Here is a 24,315-nt window from a genome sequence, read left to right as displayed (position 1 = left end):
TTAACCACTGCTCTAACAGATCTTCTTTGATTTTTGCATACTCAACATGGGATTGCTTATCTTGCTTGTAAGTTGTCCTAAATTTTATTCTATAGGCTTCAGGAACAAGCTCATAGGCCTTAAGAATCAAGCTCTTAACTACATCATAATTATCAGATTGATCCTGAGGCAAAGATGCATAAGTTACTTGAGCTTTACCGGTGAGAACAGTTTGAAGGAGTACTGGCCAATACTTTTTGGGCCAATTAAAACCTGTAGCTACCCTCTCAAACAACTGAAAATACTTGGTTAAATCAGATTCATTAAAAGGAGGGACAAGTTTAACATTTTTAGCCACATCAAAATCATCAGAGCTAGATGATCCAGTTCCACCTTGTTTCATGCGATACTCATGGTCTGCCTGAATCCTGGCAAGTTCAATTTGTGCCTGAGCCTGTATCTGTGCCTCCTGAATCCGAGCCTGAGATTCAGCCTCCTTAGCATTTGCTTGAAATTCAGCCTCCTTAACACAAGCCTCCTTAGCCTGAGACTCGGCCTCCTTAGCACGTGCTTGAAATTCAGCTTCCTTCACACGAGCCTCCTGCAGGGCTAGCTGTAACTTAGCTAATTCAATCTGCGTTTGCTCATTTGGAGGAGTTACATTAAACAAGCTTTCATTAATCATGTCAACAATTTGATCTTTAGAATGATGAGAGCGAACAGCAATTCCCAATTGTTGAGCAACAAGCTTAAGTTCATTCTTTGTTCTGTTTTCTACATCACACACTGTTTGCACATTTGACAAAAAATCTTTGGCTTCATCAAGTGTAGTAACAGTAGACATCATGAATAAATCACAGTCACAAAATATCGAGCAATATCCTTATGATAATATCCTGAATATCCTGATAAGAGGTCGCCAAATTTATGTTACGGAACAGAGAAAGATAATGTACACTTTAAGTGAGAATACTAAAAATCACTACTGTCCCGTAAAGTTCCAGGTTCAAAACAAAAGAGTTAGATAAAATTACAAGTTAAAGTTTAATGCACAAACTAACAACAAAACATTCAGGACTCATAAGGATAATGTAATGGCAAAAAACAGGTTAAATATATGGTTAACTGCAATAGCCTTTATTAACACGAAATTAGCAAGAGTAAATTTATCTAAGTCAGCCCTGATAAAATGAAAATACACTGGGTAATGCTCAGTTAATGCAAGATAAATTATTACAGATACAAAATATTATTAATGATGGCTGACAATAAGAACCTTACATAAATCACAAAAACCTCACTAGGCCTACAAATTAACACCTTACGCTACACAGTACAAGGAAAAATGCAATAACAGTTATACTCAAATTACACCGCTGCTAGATGGTTGGAGACTTCCTGAGCACTCACAATAATAACTGTACAGGGGAGGACAGAGATGTGAACAAAATGAGGAGTAGATCTAAGTGGCAATAATGCAGAGACTGAGCTCATTATATAGGGGCCAGCAGAGCTTGATACAACTTGTAAGAAGGACGCGCAAATGAAGCCATAGGGGACAAAGAGCTGACAATCCTACTCTGAACAACAGAAAGGACGACTTACTCTACTATAACGGTAGAAGGGGGGAACTGAGGTAGAACACGCTCGTGATCAAACATGCAGCATACTGTGCGTTAAAATTACACAAAGGATGATGAAATCATAGGCTATGTAACAAAATATATATATATATATATATATATATATATATATATATATATATATATATATATATATATATATATATCATCAGCCGTTTGAGTGTCCACTGCACCGGCCTATCCCGACCGAAGTGGGGACGATACAGCCAATGCATCTCTATCAAGTGGCTTAGGCTGTCTGGTAGAGATTGTATGTAGGGTGAGAAGTGCTCGTAAGTGTAACTGTAGCGTTGGAGTGGCTTTAGATGTGTGTGTAGTCTGTGAACCAAGTGTAATCGGCCGGCGCAAGCCGATTGAGTGCAGGCATACTAAGTATGCGACACTGGTTCAACCACAGTACCCTTTATGTCCGCTAAAGCAGTACGTGGTCGGAAAAACGCCCCCAAAGTTTATTACCCTGGCGGGGCGCGAACCCTCGTTCTTCAGTGTACGAAAACGCACACTTTACCACAGAGGCTCCATATATATATATATATATATATATATATATATATATATATATATATATATATATATATATATATATATATATATATATATACATATATATATATATACATATATATATATATATATATATATATATATATATATATATATATATATATATATATATATATATATATATTCTATAGTGTGGTAGGTGGGGGCGCTCACCATCCACTCACTTAATGTAGTGCTGCTCTCGGTTGTCTGCCCTGTCCTCTCCTCCATCCTTCTTTCCTTCCATCTTCATCTATCTTTCTTTCCTTCATTCTTTCCTTGTCCTGCCTACGGGTGACTTTACACTCCCTCTTCTGTCTTTCATTCCTCCATTCTTTCCTCTTCCTTCTGCCTATGGGTGACTCTACACTGAGTGACAAGCCAAATGGTTTCCTGTATACCAGGAAACCATTTACTACTCTGGATGGTAACCATATAACCAAATTTTGGCGCCTGGTGGTTTAGTGGGTAATTATTGTGCTCCAATCGGATTGAGCCGGTGAAGGTTTATATCCAAGGGATGGTTGGGGTTTATAGCTCACGTAATGCCACTCAGGGATGAGTGAGGTTGGTCACTCTCATCTTAAATGTCAGGACCAACTGCCTAGCCCCGGGCTCCTACGCTCTTCATGGGGCAACGTAGGATTGGATGATGGAGGGATGGATGGATATATATATAAAATGTATATACGCACATCAACCATAGCAAAGGTGAAAAGAGCGGAATCTGATTCACATGTCGTCCTCCCCCTCCCTGGACATCTTGCAGGGAGATTTGGAATGTTCTTGCATTGTCCGTCATCAAACTCCTACACGACTGGGCACAATGAAAACTGGCATACAAGCATATTCGTGTAAATGAGTGTGGGTCAGAAATGCCACTTCTCTTCTCACCACTCCTTCCTTATCCACTGTAAAAATATTGTAAGTTAAATAACGTTTGCATGGGGGTTCATTTACACATTAGTATGCCCATCGAAAAAATAATAGGCTTTAGATGTTAACAAAAGTACTAGATGCTAGAGGTATTAGAGGTGTGAGGTGTGGTGTAGTGTGTTATGGGGGAGGGTTATTTTGCGTGATGTGTTGTGGTGTGGTGTAGTGTTGTGTGACTTTGCCCTCGAGAATCTCCTGCATCTAAAAATAAATTCATCATGTGAAAAGGAACTTATTTTACTTTATTGAAATCCAAAACTCCTCATACTCGTAGTTATCGTCATTTTTTAAAACAGGTCCACAGCAGTGCCTGACCTCTCCACAAGGGGCGGGTGGACCATTCCTCGCCACGCTGGTTTAGTACAGGTTGGCAAGGAAGCTGGCACTGACAGACGAGGATTGAAAGGACCGTATATTTGTCAGCATAGGAGGTTTTCTAGCACAATTCCTTAAAGATATATTTGACATATATAATACTTTATTATTCTCTTGTATGATTTTAATGTGTTATTTATCTGGACATAGTTCTCAACTAACTAACACAGAAGACTAGAAAGCAACCAAAGAGTCCGTACCTTCCCCAGCGCCATTAAAATTTATGATTTACTATTGTTATTCCTCTTTCCTACTAGACGAATACTTTCACGGTCTCATATAGTTAAATGATTCTATGGTCTCAGTCTGCCCTGTTACACAATCACAAAGAGAACACATCTCCACCGGCGCCAATAAATTTTATTTATTCCTGCATTCAGATTCGGAGCCACCTCATTTCTACTCGGCTCCTGCTTGATCCTCTGTCCACCTATCCTTGAAATCCGATATAACTTTTTGAGAAATATCGTACATAAACAAACACGAGTGAATAAAAAAAACTCTGTTCAACTTCGCTGGCAGAGCTAGAAATATAAAGGTACAACTTGAGAAATAAACCGGTAAGGAAGAGGTTCTAGGAGCCTCCTTAACTCCTTAGTCAGAGGATGCAATTTCTGCTTTCTTCTTCCTGCTTCCAGATATTTTCTTTTAATTTACGACAGACTTCTCAGTTTGAAAGTGTTAGATACATCCTTCACTGACTTATTCATTATCAGATGATTTTCCTAAACCTTAGAAAATCATTTAGTAGCAGCAAGAAATGCGTCCTAGGGTTGAAGGGATAAGAATACGGGCCAACGTCTTCACTGGAACCTTGAACCTTTTACTGCTGTATAGGTTAACCTTCTCATGGTCGGAACAGTTCTCAGTCTTCTGTTGCAGTTAATGCCAAGCGTTTTTATTCAGCTGAGAGTGATTCATAGGAGACTAAGTATCCTAATACTGTCACCAGTAACACTTCTTATCGCAACTCTAATGTTCTATTCCAGCTAGCGCTAGACGGTCGTGCTTTGCTGAGAGTGAGTCATAGTAGACTGTATGTGTTAATATTGTCACTATTATTCCAGATTATTTCATTCAGGTAGGATGAATCATAGGAGTTTGAATATATTAATACCGTCACCATTATCACACTTACTGTTGGGATAACTCTAGTATACCATTTCAGCTACCTGTTGCAGATGAATTAGTCACAGGAACCAAAGAGTGAAAATAATTATAAGACAGTGTACATGTAACTAACAAAACGTTCAGATTCTTGCTAGAATTAATACTGTACAATACTTTTTCTTTTAACCAACAGTTAACTAACTGTATCAGATTTTAATTCCCAACAAAGTCAGGAAAAGCAACAAGCAAAGAGGACAAGATTAACTTCTTACTTGACAAAGCTTCAGCGACTGGACTCCTTCCTGAAGGAGAGAGAGTGATGAACTCGATCGATGCTAATTTGTAAATTTAAATATAACAAAGTGATGAACCCAATCGACACTAAAAATTATAATATGGAATATTTTGAATTACATATGTGTCGTCTTCATTTGCCATTATGTCTTCTGAATATAGGGATATTTCTTGTAGTCAGCAGCTCCGGAGAAGATGATAGTCCTGAGGTAGAGGAGTGGACTGGTGATCATAACGCCGAGAAATCGATCTCGGATTCAGGCACTGAACAGTTTGAATTTCGCGGATACAGGCTTAACTTTATCAACTTGTATCTTTCCATCTTGCCGGAAGCTTGCTCTCATTCAGTCTGTCACAAGAAAGAGTGACCGTATCCAACCCCGTCCTGAAGAAGAGTGACTGATTCCAAACCCGTCCCGAAGAAGAGTGACTGTATTCAACCCTGTCCTGAAGAAGAGTAATCTATTCTAACCCTGTCCCGAAGATGAATGACCGATTCTCACCCTATCCCGAAGAAGAATGGCCATATCCAACCCTGTTCTGAAGAAGAATGACCGCTTCCAGCTCTCTAACTCTCACCCAACTGCTTTCATATCTTGTATTATAGTCTATGACTCTGCCCTTAACAGGAAAATTTTGAAGTACTTATCCTCTCATATCTTTCTTTGTGATTATCAGTGTCAGTTCCACCAGGGAAACTCCACTGGCAAGCTTCTTATCTTCCTTTCCGACTTTTCGGTATCCTTTTTGTGAGACTTTGGTGAAACCTTCGCCATTGCACTTGGTATCTAAGTCTTTCAGTCAAGTCTGACGCAATATTTTATTTCGAGATTGCCATCTTACGGCTTCTAACCTTCTATCTAGCCTCTTTCTATTTGATCTACCAGTATAGCTACTATTGTAGACGGCCACTGTTTTTCTTCTAAAGCTATCAAGAGTAGTATTCCTCAGGGTCCTGTCCTGTCACCAACTCTGTTTCATCTATTCATCGGTGATCTTCTAAGCTACGAATATAGCCTATTCACTTACGCTGATGACTTCAATATTCCCATTCCCATTAGCTTCTTACAGCGTCCGTCACAGCAGTTATTCCAGCAGTCAAGGGATGAAACTATGGTACATATGGTTTCTGACCTGGCTATCAATTCTAGTTGGGGTAAAATAAGTCTTTTTGTTTTATTAAACTTTAAAAATTACTTCAATTTCGGCTCAAAAATCTTTCACAGGAGCATCACGTCTTCAAGAACATACAGCCCAGCCCTTTGTCATCTCTTAATACTGTACCCTTGATTTTTTTTTATTTCCTCGCGATTTATCATGGAAATATCACATTATCTCCCTTGTAAAATCCACTCCCAAGAGACTGGGTGTGCATATCTGACATAATGCCTTCTTCACCCCATGTGCTGTTGATTTTGTACAGAGGTCTTATTCGCCCCTGGGGGGAATCCTCACATACAGCTCCTCTAAACAGTGTAAGGTTTTACAGCTCATCAGATAACCTTCTCTTACTGACTCTTTTCCACGTCGCTGTCTTCGCTGCACTGTTACATCATTATCTCTTTACAACTGCTATTTCAAAAGCCGGTGCTCTTCTGAACTGTCTGTTTGCATCCCTCCTCCATTACAGCGGATGCGTAGCGCTAGTCTCGCAGTATAAGAGTACTCACCACTGTTCTGTCCAACTCTCTAATGCAGGAGTTAACTGATATTTACAGTCCTTCGTGTAGGCAACCAGACAACTATGGAAATAGTTTTCCTCAGTCATTATTTCCCACTTCCTATAACCTCAAATCTTTTTTATGCGGTGTGTCCAGGCATCTCAATAACTGGGTTTTGCAATTAGAATTTTTTATTTTTATTTATTTATTTTTTTTAAGAAAGAACAACTCTTTTGAGAGCTTTTGGCCTGTGGCTCTTTCATAAAAAACAACTCAAACCACAAGACCTACCAGCGTCATGGAAGCAACCCCATTGTCATACATGGGTCCTCGATTAGAAATATCTGTATGTTTCAATATATACGATAAGTTACTTGAGCATAGTGTCCCAGTACTCATATTCAATTTCCTAGAGTCAAGGGAAAATATTTTCCGGTTGTGTTTCAGGCAAAATGATAGATGATATTTTGATGCACATTATTATACTATTGCCCCATCTATAAGTCTTCCCTCATTTAATGTAGGCCTAACAAGGTTTTGTAACAGATGTCAGGCAGTGAAAACGTATTAGCAGTTTACCAAGCTGCAAAGAATCCAGCGTACCAAGCTCGTCGACTTGCAAGGAAAAGAAACTCACAAAATAAAATGCATCTATCAATAACTGTTAGGTTGTTGCCACGCCATATACTATATATAACTAGAGTTTTACTTAAAGGTAAACAAATGCAACAATTTTGTGTGTTTTATTATGTAACATTACGGACATTCACATTTATACCCTGAGTTAAGATGTTGACTGGAAGTGTTCATGCTTAGAAGCACTTGCGGTGAACAATGCCGGGGCCGGACTCCTCGTACTCCTCCTTGGTGATCCACATGGCCTGGAAAGTGGACAGAGAGGCCAGGATGGAGCCACCGATCCAGACGGAGTACTTGCGCTCGGGAGGAGCAATAATCTTGATCTTCAAGGTAGAGGGAGCCAAAGCGGTAATTTCCTTCTGCATGCGGTCAGCAATACCAGGGTACATGGTGGTGCCACCAGACATGACGGTGTTGGCGAACAGGTCTTTCCTGATATCAATGTCGCACCTCATGATGGAGTTGTACACAGTCTCGTGCAGACCAGTGGACTCCATACCCAGGAAGGAAGGCTGGAACAGAGCCTCAGGGGCACGGAAACGCTCGTTGCCGATGGTGATGACCTGGCCGTCGGGAAGTTCATAGGACTTGTCCAGGGAGGATGAGGCGGCAGCCACATTCATCTCACTCTCGAAGTCCAGGGCGATGTAGCAGAGCTTCTCCTTGATGTCACGGACGATCTCACGCTCAGCCGTGGTGGTGAAGGAGTAGCCACGCTCAGTCATGATCTTCATCAGGTAGTTGGTAAGGTCACGGCCAGCCAGATCAAGACGAAGGATGGCATGAGGGAGAGCGAAACCCTCATAGACGGGGACCATGTGAGAGACACCATCACCAGAGTCGCACACCTGGCCAGTGGTACGACCAGAGGCGTACAGGGACAGCACGGCCTGAATGGTCACGTACATGGCGGGAAGGTTGAAGGACTCGAACATGATCTGTGTCATCTTCTCACGGTTGGCCTTGGGGTTGAGGGGAGCCTCAGTCAGCATGGTGGGGGATTCCTCAGGGGCAACACGGAGCTCATTGTAGAAGGTGTGGTACCAGATCTTCTCCATGTCGTCCCAGTTGGTGATGATACCGTGCTCGATGGGGTACTTGAGAGTCAGTATACCTCGCTTGGCCTGAGCCTCATCACCGACGTAGGCATCCTTCTGACCCATACCGACCATCACACCCTGATGACGGGCACGGCCGACGATGGAGGGGAAGACGGCGCGGGGGGCGTCGTCACCGGCGAAGCCGGCCTTGACCATGCCGGAGCCATTGTCACAGACAAGAGCCACACCCTCCTCGTCGTCACACATGGCTGCGGTCGTTCGCTAACCTATGAGCAGAATAACAGAGTTAGCCGTCTGTTTTACAATTTTCATTCTATTAATACTGCTGTATAAATGATCTGTGCAAATTGTGAAATCCTTGCAATACGTAACTCTTTATACAAATTGATGCAACTATTACATCTAGTCCATGCCGGCGTTTCTTTATCAATGGAACTCATTGCTGTTTTCATAGTAATCTAATGTGAGTTACTATGGACTAACTATCGTGTGCTCCGGCCTTCAGTTGTTGCAGGTAGTATTTAGCGATAAAGCGGATGCGAAGTAACTGATAATTTCATTACTTTTGTAATGACCGATTCATTACACTGATTTACCCAGTTTTTCACCCACTTCATATATTGGTGGACGATAAAGTTAGGATGATGAATCTAATTCTGTTCAGCCATTTATTTACGCTATCAAAACTCTTTTAACTCAGAGTAACGAAACTCAAAGTTAGTTAAAACAAAATAAAAAGAACCAATGCAAAGCATATCAGTCCTTTTTATATAGACAACTATTACTATTGGTATACAGGAAATGTTTCATTGTTAAAATGTGAAAAAAAAAAATTAACAAACGAAACTTCATAAATAATCAATGAATATACAGCTCTGCTACAAAATGATTCCTCTTCTAAGTAAGTTTAATTTAATGCTCTTCTCGTTCATTGTTAAATTCTATCGATATTATTTTAGTCCTAATTAAGTTCCTAAAAGAAATGTCATAGTTGGCAAATTGTTACAGCCTAGTCTTATTTAACTTTCTGTGTAACCAAAGTCGTTGTCTCACAAGTAGGCCTACACGCTGAGTAGCGTTTCAATCTCTTCATACGACGACGTCTTTTACATTCTGTTTTTTCTATCTTTAAAAGGTTTTATTCAGACTCTGAAAATGCTGTCGAACGGGGTTTAGAGGCAGCTATCAAGAGCCATTTTGGGGGAGGTGGTTTGCAAGTCGTTAGACAGACTTTACTGATCTTCTATCAAACCCGTCGTAACCACAGCTAATACCATTACACAGTCCTGAATAGGATAGCCCTAGCATGAATTCGATGTGGACGGTTGGTATTGGCACCGAAGTGATGACATGTTTAGGTGCGTCACACGTTGAACTGTAAGATTTCAGTCTATGCCCAGAGATGGAAAAAATAACTCTGAATAATTGAGTCTGATGCCTGCTAGAACAAATTGAAAAGATGTCCTCGAGTTGAAGAGGCAACAGGTAACTAATGAAGCACAGTGAATTGCAGAAGTTATCGGATATCGAGAACACGGCAACACTGTACTCTTTTTACTCTCTTGACTTTGCCTAAAACTGCCATTTCTCCATCTTGAGTGCTGAGAAATAACAAGAGATTAAAACTAAAGTATGTAGACACGAAGAAGTGCTATGGAAAAAATATAAGCCCATTTTCTTTTGACTCAGCTACCTGAAATAAGTTGCAATAGGACGAAAATCTGGGCCAAGTTAAGATGAAAGAACTGTAGCGTACCTTATGGTCGGGAAGAGCTCACATAACAAGATGAGCAGCAGCACTTACCTGTCGTGAGTCGTGAGAGGACTAGGGGGAAATGGGAGCCCCTCTCTTTATATAGGGGTCAGGTAAGACTTCTCATGTCAAGAATGCGGGACGGAGGCCAAAGCCTTTTCTCACAACACAACGTATTAACACAGGATTGAGCTGACCTATCACGTGACACTGTAGCTAATTATAACACCACTATTTGTGGACATCTTCCGAGGGTCAAACATAGACACAACACGAGACCTAGAGAGAGGGGAAAAGTCTGTACTGCACCACACAATTTAACAAAGACTGAAAGGCATTAGTTTATCAGCCTGAATGAAGTAAAAACAATTATCTAGTTACCGGAAGTGAATGTGGAGGAACGGCTGAAAGCTATTAGCCTCTCAGTTAAGAAAAACAACAATCCTCCAGTTACCGGAAGTGTGTGTGTGTGTGTGTGTGTGTGTGTGTGTGTGTGTGTGTGTGTGTGTGTGTGTATGTGTGTGTGTGTGTTATAAAATTAGCCCTCAGTAACACTGTTTACTTACAGTACCAATTTTAATCATTATTTTTTCGATTATTGTTCATGAAGCCATTCCCCATGAAAACAAGAGGCATGAAAGTATCCATTTCTTGCACACTGAGATGAGTAGTATACAAGTTATATTATGCAGTAAATATGCACAACTTCTTTTTTTAAAAAATATTATTTACTTAGTGAGTTGTACCTCTTTTTTTTTTTATAACAGAACAGGGGAAGGAAAAACAAATGAATAAAAAAAAAAAAAATCCATGCACCAGATTAATTTGTCCTCTGTTCATAAAATATCTGTAACAGTTAGACTTGAACAGCAGTAGGTTGTTCTCATTTCTAAAGAGATATGAACTAAACACAACGCAGATATAATTATTATAAATGAGATCTTTATTTCTTAGTTTTAAAAGCCACAGACCTACTGAAACACGACAACCCTAAACCTGAGTCGACTGTGAAGAAGAAATACACAAAAATATATAATGATTCATTGATAAGAATCTCTTTCCTTTCTTTTGTCAGTATTCCCCTAGTGTTGTCATTATTCCTTGTATGCTATGATTCTGACATTTTTTTTTTTCCCAGAGGTTCCTAACCTTATCAACAATAAAACAAATATGCAGAGCCTCCTCTAACGACAAAGTTCAGGTATTAATAGATATCCCGTTCCCTATGAACATTTTATTTTCAAAATCCTCTCATACGAACTTGAAAATTAGGTAATGGAAATGCCTTGATATAATCTCAATCATTAACAGAATAATTTAGAAGCATTTTCTGTGAACAATTCCTGGACCAGACTCTTCATATTCATCCTTAGTGATCCACATAGACTGGAAAGTGGACAGAGAGGCCAAGATGGAGCCACCGATCCAAACAGAGTACTTGCGCTCGGGAGGAGCAATGATCTTGATCTTCAAGGTAGAGGGAGCCAGAGCAGTGATTTCCTTCTGCATGCGGTCAGCAATACCAGGGTACATGGTGGTGCCACCAGACATGACAGTGTTGGCGAACAGGTCCTTCCTGATATCAATGTCGCACCTCATGATGGAGTTGTACACAGTCTCGTGCAGACCAGCAGACTCCATACCCAGGAATGAAGGCTGGAAGAGAGCCTCAGGGGCACGGAAACGTTCGTTGCCGATGGTGATGACCTGGCCGTCGGGAAGTTCGTAGGACTTGTCCAGGGAGGATGAGGCAGAAGCCACATTCATTTCACTCTCGAAGTCCAGGGCGATGTAGCAGAGCTTCTCTTTGATGTCACGGACGATCTCACGCTCAGCCGTGGTGGTGAAGGAGTAGCCACGCTCAGTCATGATCTTCATCAGGTAGTTGGTCAGGTCACGACCAGCCAGGTCAAGACGAAGGATGGCATGGGGGAGGGCGAAACCCTCATAAACAGGGACCATGTGAGAAACACCATCACCAGAGTCGCAAACCAGGCCAGTGGTACGACCAGAGGCGTACAGGGACAGCACGGCCTGGATGGTCACGTACATGGCGGGAAGGTTGAAGGACTCGAACATGATCTGTGTCATCTTCTCACGGTTGGCCTTGGGGTTGAGGGGAGCCTCAGTCAGCATGGTGGGGGACTCCTCAGGGGCAACACGGAGCTCATTGTAGAAGGTGTGGTACCAGATCTTCTCCATGTCGTCCCAGTTGGTGATGATACCGTGCTCGATTGGGTACTTGAGAGTTAGGATACCTCGCTTGGCCTGAGCCTCATCACCGACGTAGGCGTCCTTCTGACCCATACCGACCATCACACCCTGGTGACGGGCACGGCCGACGATGGAGGGGAATACAGCACGGGGAGCGTCGTCACCGGCGAAGCCGGCCTTGACCATGCCGGAGCCATTGTCACAAACAAGAGCGGTCGCCTCCTCGTCGTCACACATGGTGGTGATAGGTGTGTACCTGCAAGTGATATGGGTGGAGCAATCTTAAGAGAATTCAGATCGTAAACCTACACGAATTAAGTTCTATATGCAATAGAAGATGCTCTTTTTTAAAATATCGATGACAGTTCTTGATGCTATCTCACAAATAGGCAAAGAAGAAATGTTTTTATCCACATATAATATTGCCATGCTTAATATACTGCTTTTCCGCTGAAACGATTTTCAGGATAGATAACAGAAATACAAAACTCTTTCTGTCAAGTATCAAGACTTACTGTGAGTTGCAGCTGTAGGAATAATTTAATGTACTATTTTGTTGTTGTTGTTGTTGTTGTTGTTGTTGTTGTTGTTGTTACTATATTTCCTAAGTGTTTTCACGTCTTTATATCATAACCCTGCGGCTGTGGACAGTTTCTCGAAGCTTCAAAAAGCAGAGGGAATATATGTGTAGAGAGTTATACGAGGAAGGAATGCTTCAAGAAAGGAAGAGAAAAGGGGGTTAATGAAATGTGAGAAGAGAGTATATGAGGAATTTGGCAGACGTTCAGTTAGCAGGCAGTAGGTCAATTGTAAGTTGCTTTAGATAGAAGCAAAAAAAAAAAAAAGTAGAGGTGGAAATGAGAACAAAAGAGAGGTGATGAAAACTGAATGTAGGGAGTTAGTAGAGAGGAATGGAGTAGGGCTTCTGGAGGGGACATTTCAGCCTGATTATAATTGTACCGGAGAAGATGGAAGAGATGGTGTGTGTGATGAAGAAGGGAGTCTCAGGGAAGACTGGGGATGCTTGATCATACATTTGCTCAAAGATATGATAAAGAAGTTTTTGGATGTGAACAGCAAGATGTTTGCAGCATTTGCGGATCAGGAAAAGGTGTATGATAACGGTAAAGCAAGCACGTTGGAAGGTAGTAAAGTGGAAGCTGCACTTAGTGAAAAGTTCAGCTTAACTGTTGGACTGAAGCAAGCCTATATCATATCACTATTGCTATTTAATGTACTGTATATATAGGGATGGATTTAGTAATAGGAGTGAAAGCGAGGATACTTGGTAGGGAAGTGGGTCTGAAGAGAGAAGGAAATAAGCAGAAACCCTACACTTCTGTTTGCAGATGGCGAAGTGTTGATAGCAGATGAGAAGTTCAAAGCAGAGAATTAGGTAGAGAAATCTGTTCATACGTGTTAAGTTAAAAGCAAATATATGCAGTTAAAAAGGCATACAATAAATTATAAAAGGAGATCAAATTCTACAAAAATGTTAAAGCTGTGGATGTTCAAATATTTAGGCAACGATGTGAATAAAGATGGTAGCTTGAAAGATTAATTAAAGGAAAATCTGCTGTAAGGATAATCAGGAAACGTTGACAGAAACAGAAAAAAAATATGTAAGCATGGAAATAAAAATATAAGAGTGCATGACAGTCTATGGATTCTAACACTAAAGCTGAGTAATGAAACGTGAACCAAGCTTGAGGGACGCGAATGGAGAGTCAGAGCCTCAGGAGTGGCAGGGACAGATGAACAATTGTAAGGATTTAGTTAAGAACGTAGAACATGGAAAGCCTTTCAGGTGATTTAGCTATATGAAGGTCTGGAGAATGACCAGGAAAGTGCAGGAGTGGAGTGGTTGGAAGAAGAGGAAGACCGAACACAAGATGAAGAGCCAATGTGAGAGAGTAAATAAGGAAGGATTATGCAGGTAGGTTGTTTTTCAGTAGGGACGGACATTCTAAGAAATCCTATTGTCAAAGAAATCCCACACGGAATGCGGTGACAGACAATAAACAGATTATGAAATTTTAAAATTGACATCAGTCAGAATGCAATACAAAGTTCTCATTTGCTGCCAAAAGATTTATGAGCACTTTTTTAATGCTCCTTCTGTGGGAGGTTGACCAAAGCTGAATAAAAGTTTTGTGTTCGTCGGAATAAAATGAAATTCTCGTTTTTCACGCCCAAAAGACTAAGAAAAAAGTTAATTGAAGAAAGTGGTTGAGATATTCTATCGTAATGCTTCACAGGTTATCCTAATAGAAACCGAATTGACAAGCAAAATTGATATACGATAAAATTTCAATATACCCACAAAACTGACCTGTAATAATAGACCGTTACTAGAATGTAGTGCTAATCAAGAAAAAGTATTATGGAAAGGATGTAGAGTCTTACTTTACCACTGAACTACGGGAAATAAGCTCCAAAAATTATGAAAATATCCGCCAAGATTAGGTGGACGAACTATAGTCACCGTGTTTAAGCTGCAGTACTCTTGAAAGATAAGTATATGAACACCTAGTAACTGGCTTACCTTAATCCCAGGCAACAAACTCCCCCTTCCCTGATTCGAGCCTAAGCCAGACTAAGAACATCCACCCCCTCTACAGTCTTTTATATGGTTGGCTAAAATTCCTTTGGACGAAGCAATGTGTACTACCCGCAACATTTCCCGCATACCACAATAGATGGGCGGCAGGAATCCACTTGCTTCCTTACGGCTCCCGCTATTAGATGTCATTGCAGTTTCGATCTCTATCCAGATATACCTCCACACTCATAAGTTATCAGATTCAATACTTTTCACCCATGTCTGATTCCCTCTATCTTATCCATCCGGGAAGGTCAGTGAGAGGATGTAATAATTTCCATCCTTATTTAAATATACCTTCATATGTAAAGATTCATTCAACCCTTTTCCCTATAGTTAAATCCCCTTGAACAACTACTAACCCATCCACGATTACAATTACATGAGGAAGTATGCGTGTCATTGGATTTCAGTCTGAATCTAAATATACCTCCATACACCCAGGTCCAGTCAAATAAGTCCCCTTAGCTTATTACTACTAATAGCAATTTATCCACCATGAAATTTGTAGAGGTGAGGAACTGAAAAGTGTGTCATTGTTTCCATCCGTAACTGAATATACTTCCATACATGAAGGCGCTTGTAGATTCTGCCCTTTTCAGTCATGATTATCTCCCTTTAAAATTATCTGGCTAGCCATCCATGAAATTCACAGACACGAGCAATATTATCAAAACAAGAAGTATATGTAACTGTCTATTTGATCCATATGTAAACATATTTTAAGTGCTTTCAGATTTATTAATTTTCGCTATTGAGCAAATCATTCTAAACCTTCAGTGAAACTGGAGTGAAATAAATTTGACGCAGATGAGGAAGTAAGAGTGTGAGATCATCCATGCGGTAAGCTCACAAAGACAGGAAAAGCATCAGGGTACACTGCCTCACCGTATTAGGCCGGCAGTAAGAAGGTCGGCTTAACGCTCTCAGTACTATGACGCTGCCTTTTATTCTATTTTTGCCACATGCACATTATTTTTGCCAGTTTATGATGGACATCTAATATACTATAGCAGTAGCCGTGTGTCTGTGTGTGTGTATATTTTGGGCAGCCGAAACTACACATTCAAATCGCACCAAAATTGGCACAAAAATCGCAAAACGTACGCTGATGTGAAAAAACTTGATCTCATCACGATTGAAAAACTTTTACTATATTCAATGAGCGATCAAATTTTGACCAAAAAACGCCGATCCCAGTGCCCGGTCGGTAAAGTGGCCGAGTGGTTCATATCTCGGACTTGCGTGCGGACAACTTGGGTTCCATTCCCGAAGTTGCATATAACACGATCAATTTATTAGCTGCAAAAAATCTAAGTGACAACGTTAGACTAGAACAGCACATAAACGGACCATCATGGGCCCTTCGATGTCGCCTTGACGGCCGATAGTGACAACGATAGACTAGAACAGCACATCAACGTGACTCGGATTGCCTGAAATGATCGCAACGCGCACGTGAAGCGCGAGGAAACGAGTGAGAAGCAGGAGGTAAAGAGTGAGAAGCACGAAGTAACGAGTGCGAAGCATGAAAAAGCGAGCGCGCAGCGCGAGAGCCCTCCGCAGGAGCAAGTGCGAGAGGGCCCGAAGGGCCCACGGGCACTTGTTTTGAACTAGAAGAGATGGAAAAGCCTTCATTAACCCCTTTAGTACGTGGGACATCAATCATCATCTCCACTGAATAAAATCGTCTTGTGGCAGCAATAAACTACTCATCAGACTAAAGAGCTGACATACAGTACGATGCCACCTCTTTCGTTCTTTCCTTACTATCTTCAGACGATTTTTGCAGGTTAAGGTGGAGATCTTGTAGGATGTATCTAACTCTTGCAATTAGAACAATCTATTCCAAGCTGAATACAAAGGTCTGGTGATAAGAATAAGACAAATATAATAATAATAATAATAATAATAATAATAATAATAATAATAATAATAATATCCAATTGAAAGTGATTAAAAGTTTCAGGACGATGACGCCTTCACATTAAATTTTGCACCATCCTGACTGATTTAGCAATGGATGGGCATCTTGCACTGAAGGGGTTGGAGTTAATCTCCACTGGCACTTTCAGAACGATAAAGCCTTCGTTTTTAATTGCTGCCACCTCCAGACGATTTTCTTCAGCGTAGGAAAGACCTCACATTGAGAGGGTTAGAATTTCTTTATTAATCTATTCAGCCTGATGGCGTCTGTTGGTTTACTGACGCTTACTCCAGACAACTTTATTCAGCAGAGGAAAGAAATCTCGCACTGAAAGGGTCAGAAACACCCCAGTAACTTATTCAGTACGATATCTTCTGTTCCCTTTTTTCTTCTACATCCAGACGTTTCATTTAAAACAAAAACTTCTGTTTCTCAAGGTGTTGGCAGCAGTCTCCACTAATCTTACCAATATTCATTCTTGCCACCAACAGACTATTTTATCGAGCTTAGAACCTTTACATAAATCTACCCTAATATCAGCCACTAAATTCTGAGATGTGTGTAAATCATGTATACTTAAGTCATTTAATAGTCATTTCTTCAGCCCAATGTATGAACTTTCTTCGGAAACAGCTAGGCAGAGAAACACAGGGCTTTAGGCTTGACATGCTAGAAAATAACATACTAGAAAATAACAAAGTCAGTGTAGGATACAATCTGGGGATTCTTTCCCTCTAACAAACAAAGTCAACTGTCTAGGTCCTAACACAGAGAGGCAACTAACTGTTTAAAAAGAAATGGAGCCATCATGCATACACTCATACAATCTCACACCATTAGATGGCCTTCTCGTCAATATTCTCATTTACCTGCAACACACGCCCATATACAAGCATACACCACACACTCTGTAACTGAAGTGAAAAAACTGGTAACGTTTTCGCAGCCCCTTCCCCCCTATCTTGAGATGTTCGAAATGCCTGTTATATGTAAGTTTGTCTATCTCATCAAACTCTTCCCACGCGACGTCAATTATTGTAATGTAGGACGGCATTCAAGCATAATTAGAAAACAAGAGCCCGTATCTCAACCCCAAGAACTAAAGAGACAAGACTGTCAGAGTAATCATTTTTTAAACAATGGATTTTACCCTCTCCCTTCCTCCTCCTCTCTTTAGCCACCATCCTATAACCCCCGCCCCCCCAAAAAAAAAAAAAAAAAAAAAATCGTCAGACTCAAAACTGCACGGAAATTTACTTAGACATGATGATGATATGGCAAACTTTAGGATAGATATTCTAAAAACGGGAAAAGAGTTCACATCCTCCCAAATATCCACAACTGAATGTTCAGACTTTTGTCACATGGTAGTCTAGTGGTAGAGAACTCGGTTGGAGAAGCTGTGACTTATGCACACTGATTCAAGTCCAGGATGTGACTGGGGAATCTTCTCTCCCTGAAAATGCTGCCAGAGATATAAAAGGGTACAAAGAAAAGCAGACAGCAGACATATCAGTTCTTTCGAGGGTGCTTGCCGTAGGATAGGCTATAGCTAAGGTAACTAGTTCACGAGTCGAAGGCAAGGATAAAAATGCAGGAAGGTATAAGTCGGTCTCTCATGAATGGCATATTCTGGACTATGGTAGCTTAAGCCTTTGGACCCCGTCGTCTCGAGGGGGGTAATATGGGATTCGCTTGTTACCGTTTCCCGAATATTGAGGCAGTTGGATTATATGAATTATGTTCATATATGTGGAAGGTGGGAGCAGATGTAATACTACTTTCAGGTGATTTAGCAATGAGTGACAAGCAAAATGGCTCCATGTAGCCCCCCCCCCAAAAAAAAAAAAAAAAAAAAAAACATTTACTGCATTGGATGGTACGCAGGGAACTACGAGTAAATGGACGCCTGATTCCGGAGAGTTCTCCTAAGCCGAATAAAATCAATTAGTAGCAACAGTAATATACTGCAGGAATTTTTGGATCATTTATAATGTTATTCTTCTGATTATGTCGCCACAACAAAGGTAGGTAGTCAAAGAACTCCTCCCAAAGAAAAAATACAGCAACAGATAGCCTTAGGGAGGGGGAGGGGGGCGGAAAAAGTTAAAATACAGATTCATCCACTCCGAGATACTACATATACTTATGAAGGAACGAAGGTCGCAGACTGAAGAAAGAAAGAGGGATGTTCCAGAGTTTACCAAGTGTGCTACTGAAAGTAGAGAGAGAGAGAGAGAGAGGGGGGGGGAGGGATTCACACCAACTTCCATGCGCCGTCGTCGGTAAGGTAGGCACCGAGAGTTCCAGTGTTTATTTGTTTGTTTGTATGGTTCACTATGCTATGCACTACCCCAGTTTCAAGCTGCAGCGCTGAATATTTCCATGGGACTAGGTATAACCTTCAGAAAGGTCACAAGCACCATTAGGACAGGACGTAGTGTTTCCACTTCCATGAACTTCAGAAAAAAAAAAAAAATCAAGATAAACGAAATTTTGCATGGTCATGAATAATGGCTACATTAATTATCCGTAAAACACACACACACACACACACACACACACACACACACACACACACACACACACACACACGCTCACAAACACACAAGCTCACAAACACACAAGCTCACAAACACACAAGCTCACAAACACACTAGCTCACAAACACACAAGCACACAAACACACACAAGCATATAAGCGCACACAAGCAAACAAATACACACAAACACACAAGCACTCACACCAACACATCATCAAAAACACACACTCAAAAGCACACACACGTAACCACAAACAAAAACACATATAGATATAATTTTTTTTAACTGATGAACAGAGGAAGAAAAACAAATTAAAATGCAACAAAAATCTATACATCAGACTACATGTGTCTTTCATTCATTAAAAAAAAAAAAAAAAAAAAAAATCTGTAACAGCTGGACTTGAGCCGCTCTGAGTTGAAGTCTGTGGACAAATTAATCTGGGAAAGAGAGTTCCAGAAGGAAAAAGATTTGGGAATACAGGACTTCTAACAGACAGATGTTCTGTAATATGGATGTGTGACAGTCAAGTCATGAGCGCTACCAGATGCCTGTGTAGCACGGGGGAAGGCGTGGAGAGGTGGCACAATGAATGCAACCTCATCTGAGCATTTGCTATAAACGTATCTAAAATAATGCAAGGGAAGCAGCATTCCTTCTTACCTGTGTGGAAGGTAGTTCATTTGTAATTGCTGGGTTATTAATTATTCTTATAGCTTTGTTCTGAATTTTGTCCAGTTGTTTTACTGCAACCTTTCCACATCCACTCAACAGCGGTGAGCAAAATTGGAGCTGAGAGCGCACATGAATCTTGCAAACTGTATCTAACTGCTCTTCAGAGAAGAAGTTAAGGACTGTACAGTAATCTAAGATTCCTTGAGGCGGTTTAAGAAAGTTATCTAACGTGGGAGATCCAACTGCGGGTACAGATAAGCGAAACACTAAGAATTTCAGAACGTTTAGGGAAAGGAATATTGGTTGCACTGAAGGTAATATAGGAATCGAACATTATCTGTCTGTTAGTAAACTGGATTTGATTTTCCTAGCATTAGTGAGACTTACATTGTTGCCATTCAGTGATCTTAGATTAATCTTGATTTATGGATATTGCTGCACTGAGTTGGGAGTTAAAAATTTCAAACTTTTTGAATGGATAGTTAAGTGTAAAGGAAAAGTGAGCGTTGAGTCATCTGCATATGATAGAATGGATGTATGGGTAACAGACGAGAGATCATTAATTCGACTGAGGAACCGAGCTGGAGGCAGGACTGATCCTTGTGGCATACTGGGATTAATTGAGTAGAAATTTAAATATACATCATCTACATATATTCTTATGTTTGTACTGGTGAGATATGAGGAAATCAATCAAACAAAAGATGATAGGCCGCAGAAAGGGAGTTCGAATAACATAGAATGGTACCACACTGTCAAAAGCCTTAGAAATATCAAGGGCTACTGTATGGGTTTCTCCTTGTTGGTCAAATGACTGATGGATTGTATGCGTAATGAGACTGAGTATATCAACAGTGGATCTTCCCTGGCGAAACTGTTCTGTCTGTCACTAATTAAGCTGTTGAATTCAAGATTTTTTTAATGACAATCTAAAAATACTTTACCAAGAGCGGATGTGATAGCTATTGATCTGTAATCAGAGGGATCAGAGGAAATTCCTTTCTTTGGAATTGGTTGAATATTGCTTCATCCAGGAATTAGGGAGTGAAAAAGTACGTATGTATAGTCTGAATAATTTAGTTAGACCAAGGGCAATTTCTGGGGAACACTTTTCAAAACTATAGATGGAATTTCATCCGACCCTGGAGATCTGTTTGTTGGTAAATTGTCTAGGATAGATTTTGTGTGTCTGGTCTGCATCTTTAGTGAAGCATAAACAAGTTCTGGTACAAGAACGTTCTGACTGATTTCTCTTGAGGTGGGATTTCTGGCAAACGCACTGGCAAAAATGTTAGCTTTTCCAGGGAGGTCATTTACAGTGTTTCCGATTGAAGATTACAGTGGAAAAAAATGGGTGATGAATTGTTAAAGTTACTATTGAAAGAACTGTAATTTGACAAGAATATTCTATTGCCATTAGGATTATTTAATAGTTTGGATACTTGGTTGTGAAGAAAGTCTAATTTTGCGAGATTTATTACTGCTTTTCATTGGTTTCTAGCAATTTTAAAGTGATTGGAGAGTTCGATGTTCTTTTTTTTATTTTTTTTAAGTAAAAGTTGTTTGCTAAAGACTTTTGGGTCATTGCTCTAGCAAAACTGTTGTCGAACCATACAGGGGAGTCCGATCTTGTAGTAAATTGTCGACAGGGTATGGCAAATTCCATACCATCTTGTACAGAATCATTAATGTGGGACTGGGTAGAACGGCTGTCAGTGGAGAAGAACGACTGCCATGGAATTTCAGCTACATAATTTCTAAATCCATGCCAGTTTTCCCTATCAGAGCGCCATCTGGTCACCCTGACTGGTCTAGAGCAGTGGCGTCACCATGGGGGGGCTAGGGGAGGCTTAGCCCCCCAAATCAAGGACTCAGCCCCCCCAAAACTGCAGCCCCCCAAAATAATAATAAAAAATCACCAGCTTACATAGTATGCTTGCAGCTCGGCATTGACCCACCTAGCTTTCCCCCAACTCCCTACCGCCAATCCACTTTTATTCGTGTATCCATATTAGTTTAATACAATATTATTTATAGCTGTATAATGTGATTAGTTATTCACAATTTACGTAAACCTATGACTCAAATCATAATAGTTATAATATATTAGTTTCCCATATACTTTTTCCAAGCTTGGTTTTCTTTGAAATATATTTATTGCACAAAGAATGCAAGATTGTATTACATTTATCAGACTTATTATATATTTACAATATATAATTTGGTATATATTAATCACTGAGCTTTAAAATTGGATTATGCAGTCTAAAATATCTGATTATGCAATTTTTCACAAATTCGAATGTTCAGAACTTCAGCGTATCGGAAATTCGGAACTCGGAATGTTTGTTTACATTGAAAAGTGTCTGTGAACTGTGGCTAAATCCTCTGTTGTTTTCGGTTTTATTTGAAGGTATTGGTTTCAGTGGCTGTATAGACGTTACTACGTTCCGGTATATTGCTAGCCACCTCACTTTACCTGTTCATTTTTGTTTTTACAGATATGAGATCTAGACTATACTCTATACAAAGAGTCAGCAGTACTTAGTTGGTTCAGTCGACACTCGACTGTCAGAATTGAATGTCATTTCCCTTTTATAGGCTATTCTATAATAATACATTTGCGGATATCAGCCAGCAGCCACTCAAGTGATGAAAAGGTCATCTAAAAATCCTCAGGGACAGGGAGACATAAGTAAATTCTTTCCCACCCTCACCTCCAAAGATGGCTCAGATGAGTGCCAAGAAAAAGTGGCTGTTATTGGGAATGAGGTGCCAGAAGCAACCCCAGATAACCCCAAAGCTGAACCCATTTAGACATGTGTAAGTAGCCCTATATCAAACTATTTCAGTAGTCATTTTATGAAACTTAGGCCAGGATTTTTTTTATTGATTTATTTTTAAATTGGCTAGGCCTAGGCTATTTCTCATTATTGCAAATATATTGTCCTAAACGTACAGAGTGGGAAAGTAGGCTAAAACTCTCTCTCTCTCTCTCTCTCTCTCTCTCTCTCTCTCTCTAATATATATTTTCTCATTATTTTTTTAGCCACCGCCCAGCACAAGTGATAACCTTGATATACCTGCTGAAGAACCGGCTCGAGATCTGTTTTATATTTTTGTTTTTTTGTGAATGGCTTTGTTTTCCTATCACAGTACCGGTAATGGAAGATAAATCTTGGCAATTATGTCTATATACATCGAATAAAGAGCTTCTTTGAATTATCAAACTTAATATGGTAAGACTAAGAAACTGTTATGATACCACATAATACTAGCAATTGAAGAAAAACTATTATCTGCAAAAAAACTTTATACAGTTACCTTGTACACATTATATCATAAGGCTTACTGATACCTGGTATTAGGCCCATCAACATTCATGTGTCCTATAAGTTTCTTATTAGTAGCCTGTGAGACCTTATTTTACTTTTTCTTCATCTATAGGCCTCAAAAATGCCCTTAAAACTGCTCAATTTCCGAAAAATTTTCCGGGGGGGCTTACAGCGCCCCCCCGTACCCCCCAGCTGCGTAGGCTCGCTTCTCTCCCCCCCCCCTTCTACCTACACCAGGGCTACAGCCCCCCAAAAATCTGACCCCTGGTGACGCCACTGGTCTAGAGCGGGGAAGACTGACACACACACACACACACACACACACACTACTCTTAATGCTTTGGGGGAACTACACAACCCCCAACCCCCTATCCCCACCCAGAATAAAAAAAAATATCTAGTTTTCAAGACATAAGATTAGAAATCTTAAATATACTTGAAGTGCTGACTCATTTAGGCTGTAGACCAAAAAGCACTGGTCTTAAAGAGTTCTTGAGCCATTGCCCTGACACTTTAAGGAATAGGCTATTTTAATTCTCGAAGTCAACCCTATGGTGTCGATTTTTTTTTTTTTTTTTATGTCCGACTCTGGGCAAAGGCTTCAGGGCCTATATCTCGGGAGCAGTAGCCTATCCCAAGGCCCAGTAGTCCTCCTACACCTCCACATGTCACCACTTCGGCGCTAACACCCACCGTCCATATTGAGTACATGCTAGGGCTGTCTCATACAGGACTGGTGTATTGATATTAGCGGGGGTACTTTTATGACATGTCGGCGGGTCATCTGGTAGATCAGGAAAGTCTGCTTTTATAAAATTCAAATCCTTAAACTGTTCCCTGCTCCAGCCGGGATTCGATCCTGGGTCCATCAGGACTGCAGGCCGCCTCTCTACCGATTCAGCCACCGCCTCCTCTGATGCGTAATGCGCATGATATCTGAGATCTGAAATGTGGGCTGTCCATATGTCTTTAGCCTACAGTAAGGTGGCTTCCTTTAATTGTTCTATTCATCTTTAGTATTGCT

At 40.5% G+C, this 24,315-nt stretch overlaps 2 protein-coding genes across 3 annotated transcripts in view; both read right to left on the bottom strand.

The window, feature by feature from the left end:
* LOC145407712 (actin, alpha cardiac muscle 2-like) overlaps positions 1 to 8,487 on the bottom strand; it is a 106,806-nt gene extending 98,319 nt beyond the window's left edge. Inside the window, exon 1 of one of the 2 annotated variants that reach the window (XM_080278583.1) lies at positions 7,700 to 8,487. In XM_080278583.1, coding sequence (XP_080134709.1) covers positions 7,700 to 8,487 — 788 coding nt within the window. Of the gene's footprint in view, positions 1 to 7,353 lie in introns of those variants that run through there. The other variant, XM_080278582.1, reaches the window with a different exon arrangement.
* Positions 8,488 to 11,311: 2,824 nt separating this feature from the next.
* On the bottom strand, positions 11,312 to 12,445 carry LOC145407714 (actin, alpha cardiac muscle 2). Its single transcript, XM_080278585.1, has one exon. It carries the CDS (start codon positions 12,443 to 12,445, stop codon positions 11,312 to 11,314), a length of 1,134 nt encoding a protein of 377 aa, XP_080134711.1.
* Positions 12,446 to 24,315: the final 11,870 nt, after the last annotated feature.

This window comes from Coenobita brevimanus, chromosome 74 (genome assembly GCF_032717465.1).
Source record: "Coenobita brevimanus isolate Jiangsu-jjx chromosome 74, ASM3271746v2, whole genome shotgun sequence".
Taxonomy (NCBI): domain Eukaryota; kingdom Metazoa; phylum Arthropoda; class Malacostraca; order Decapoda; family Coenobitidae; genus Coenobita; species Coenobita brevimanus.
The sequence above is the reverse complement of the archived record's forward strand: the minus strand, read 5'-3'. Positions and strand labels throughout refer to the sequence as shown.

Excerpts from the sequence above, each read along its gene's own strand:
- LOC145407714 (XM_080278585.1), bottom strand. The coding sequence starts at position 12,445 with ATGTGTGACGACGAGGAGGCGACCGCTCTTGTTTGTGACAATGGCTCC.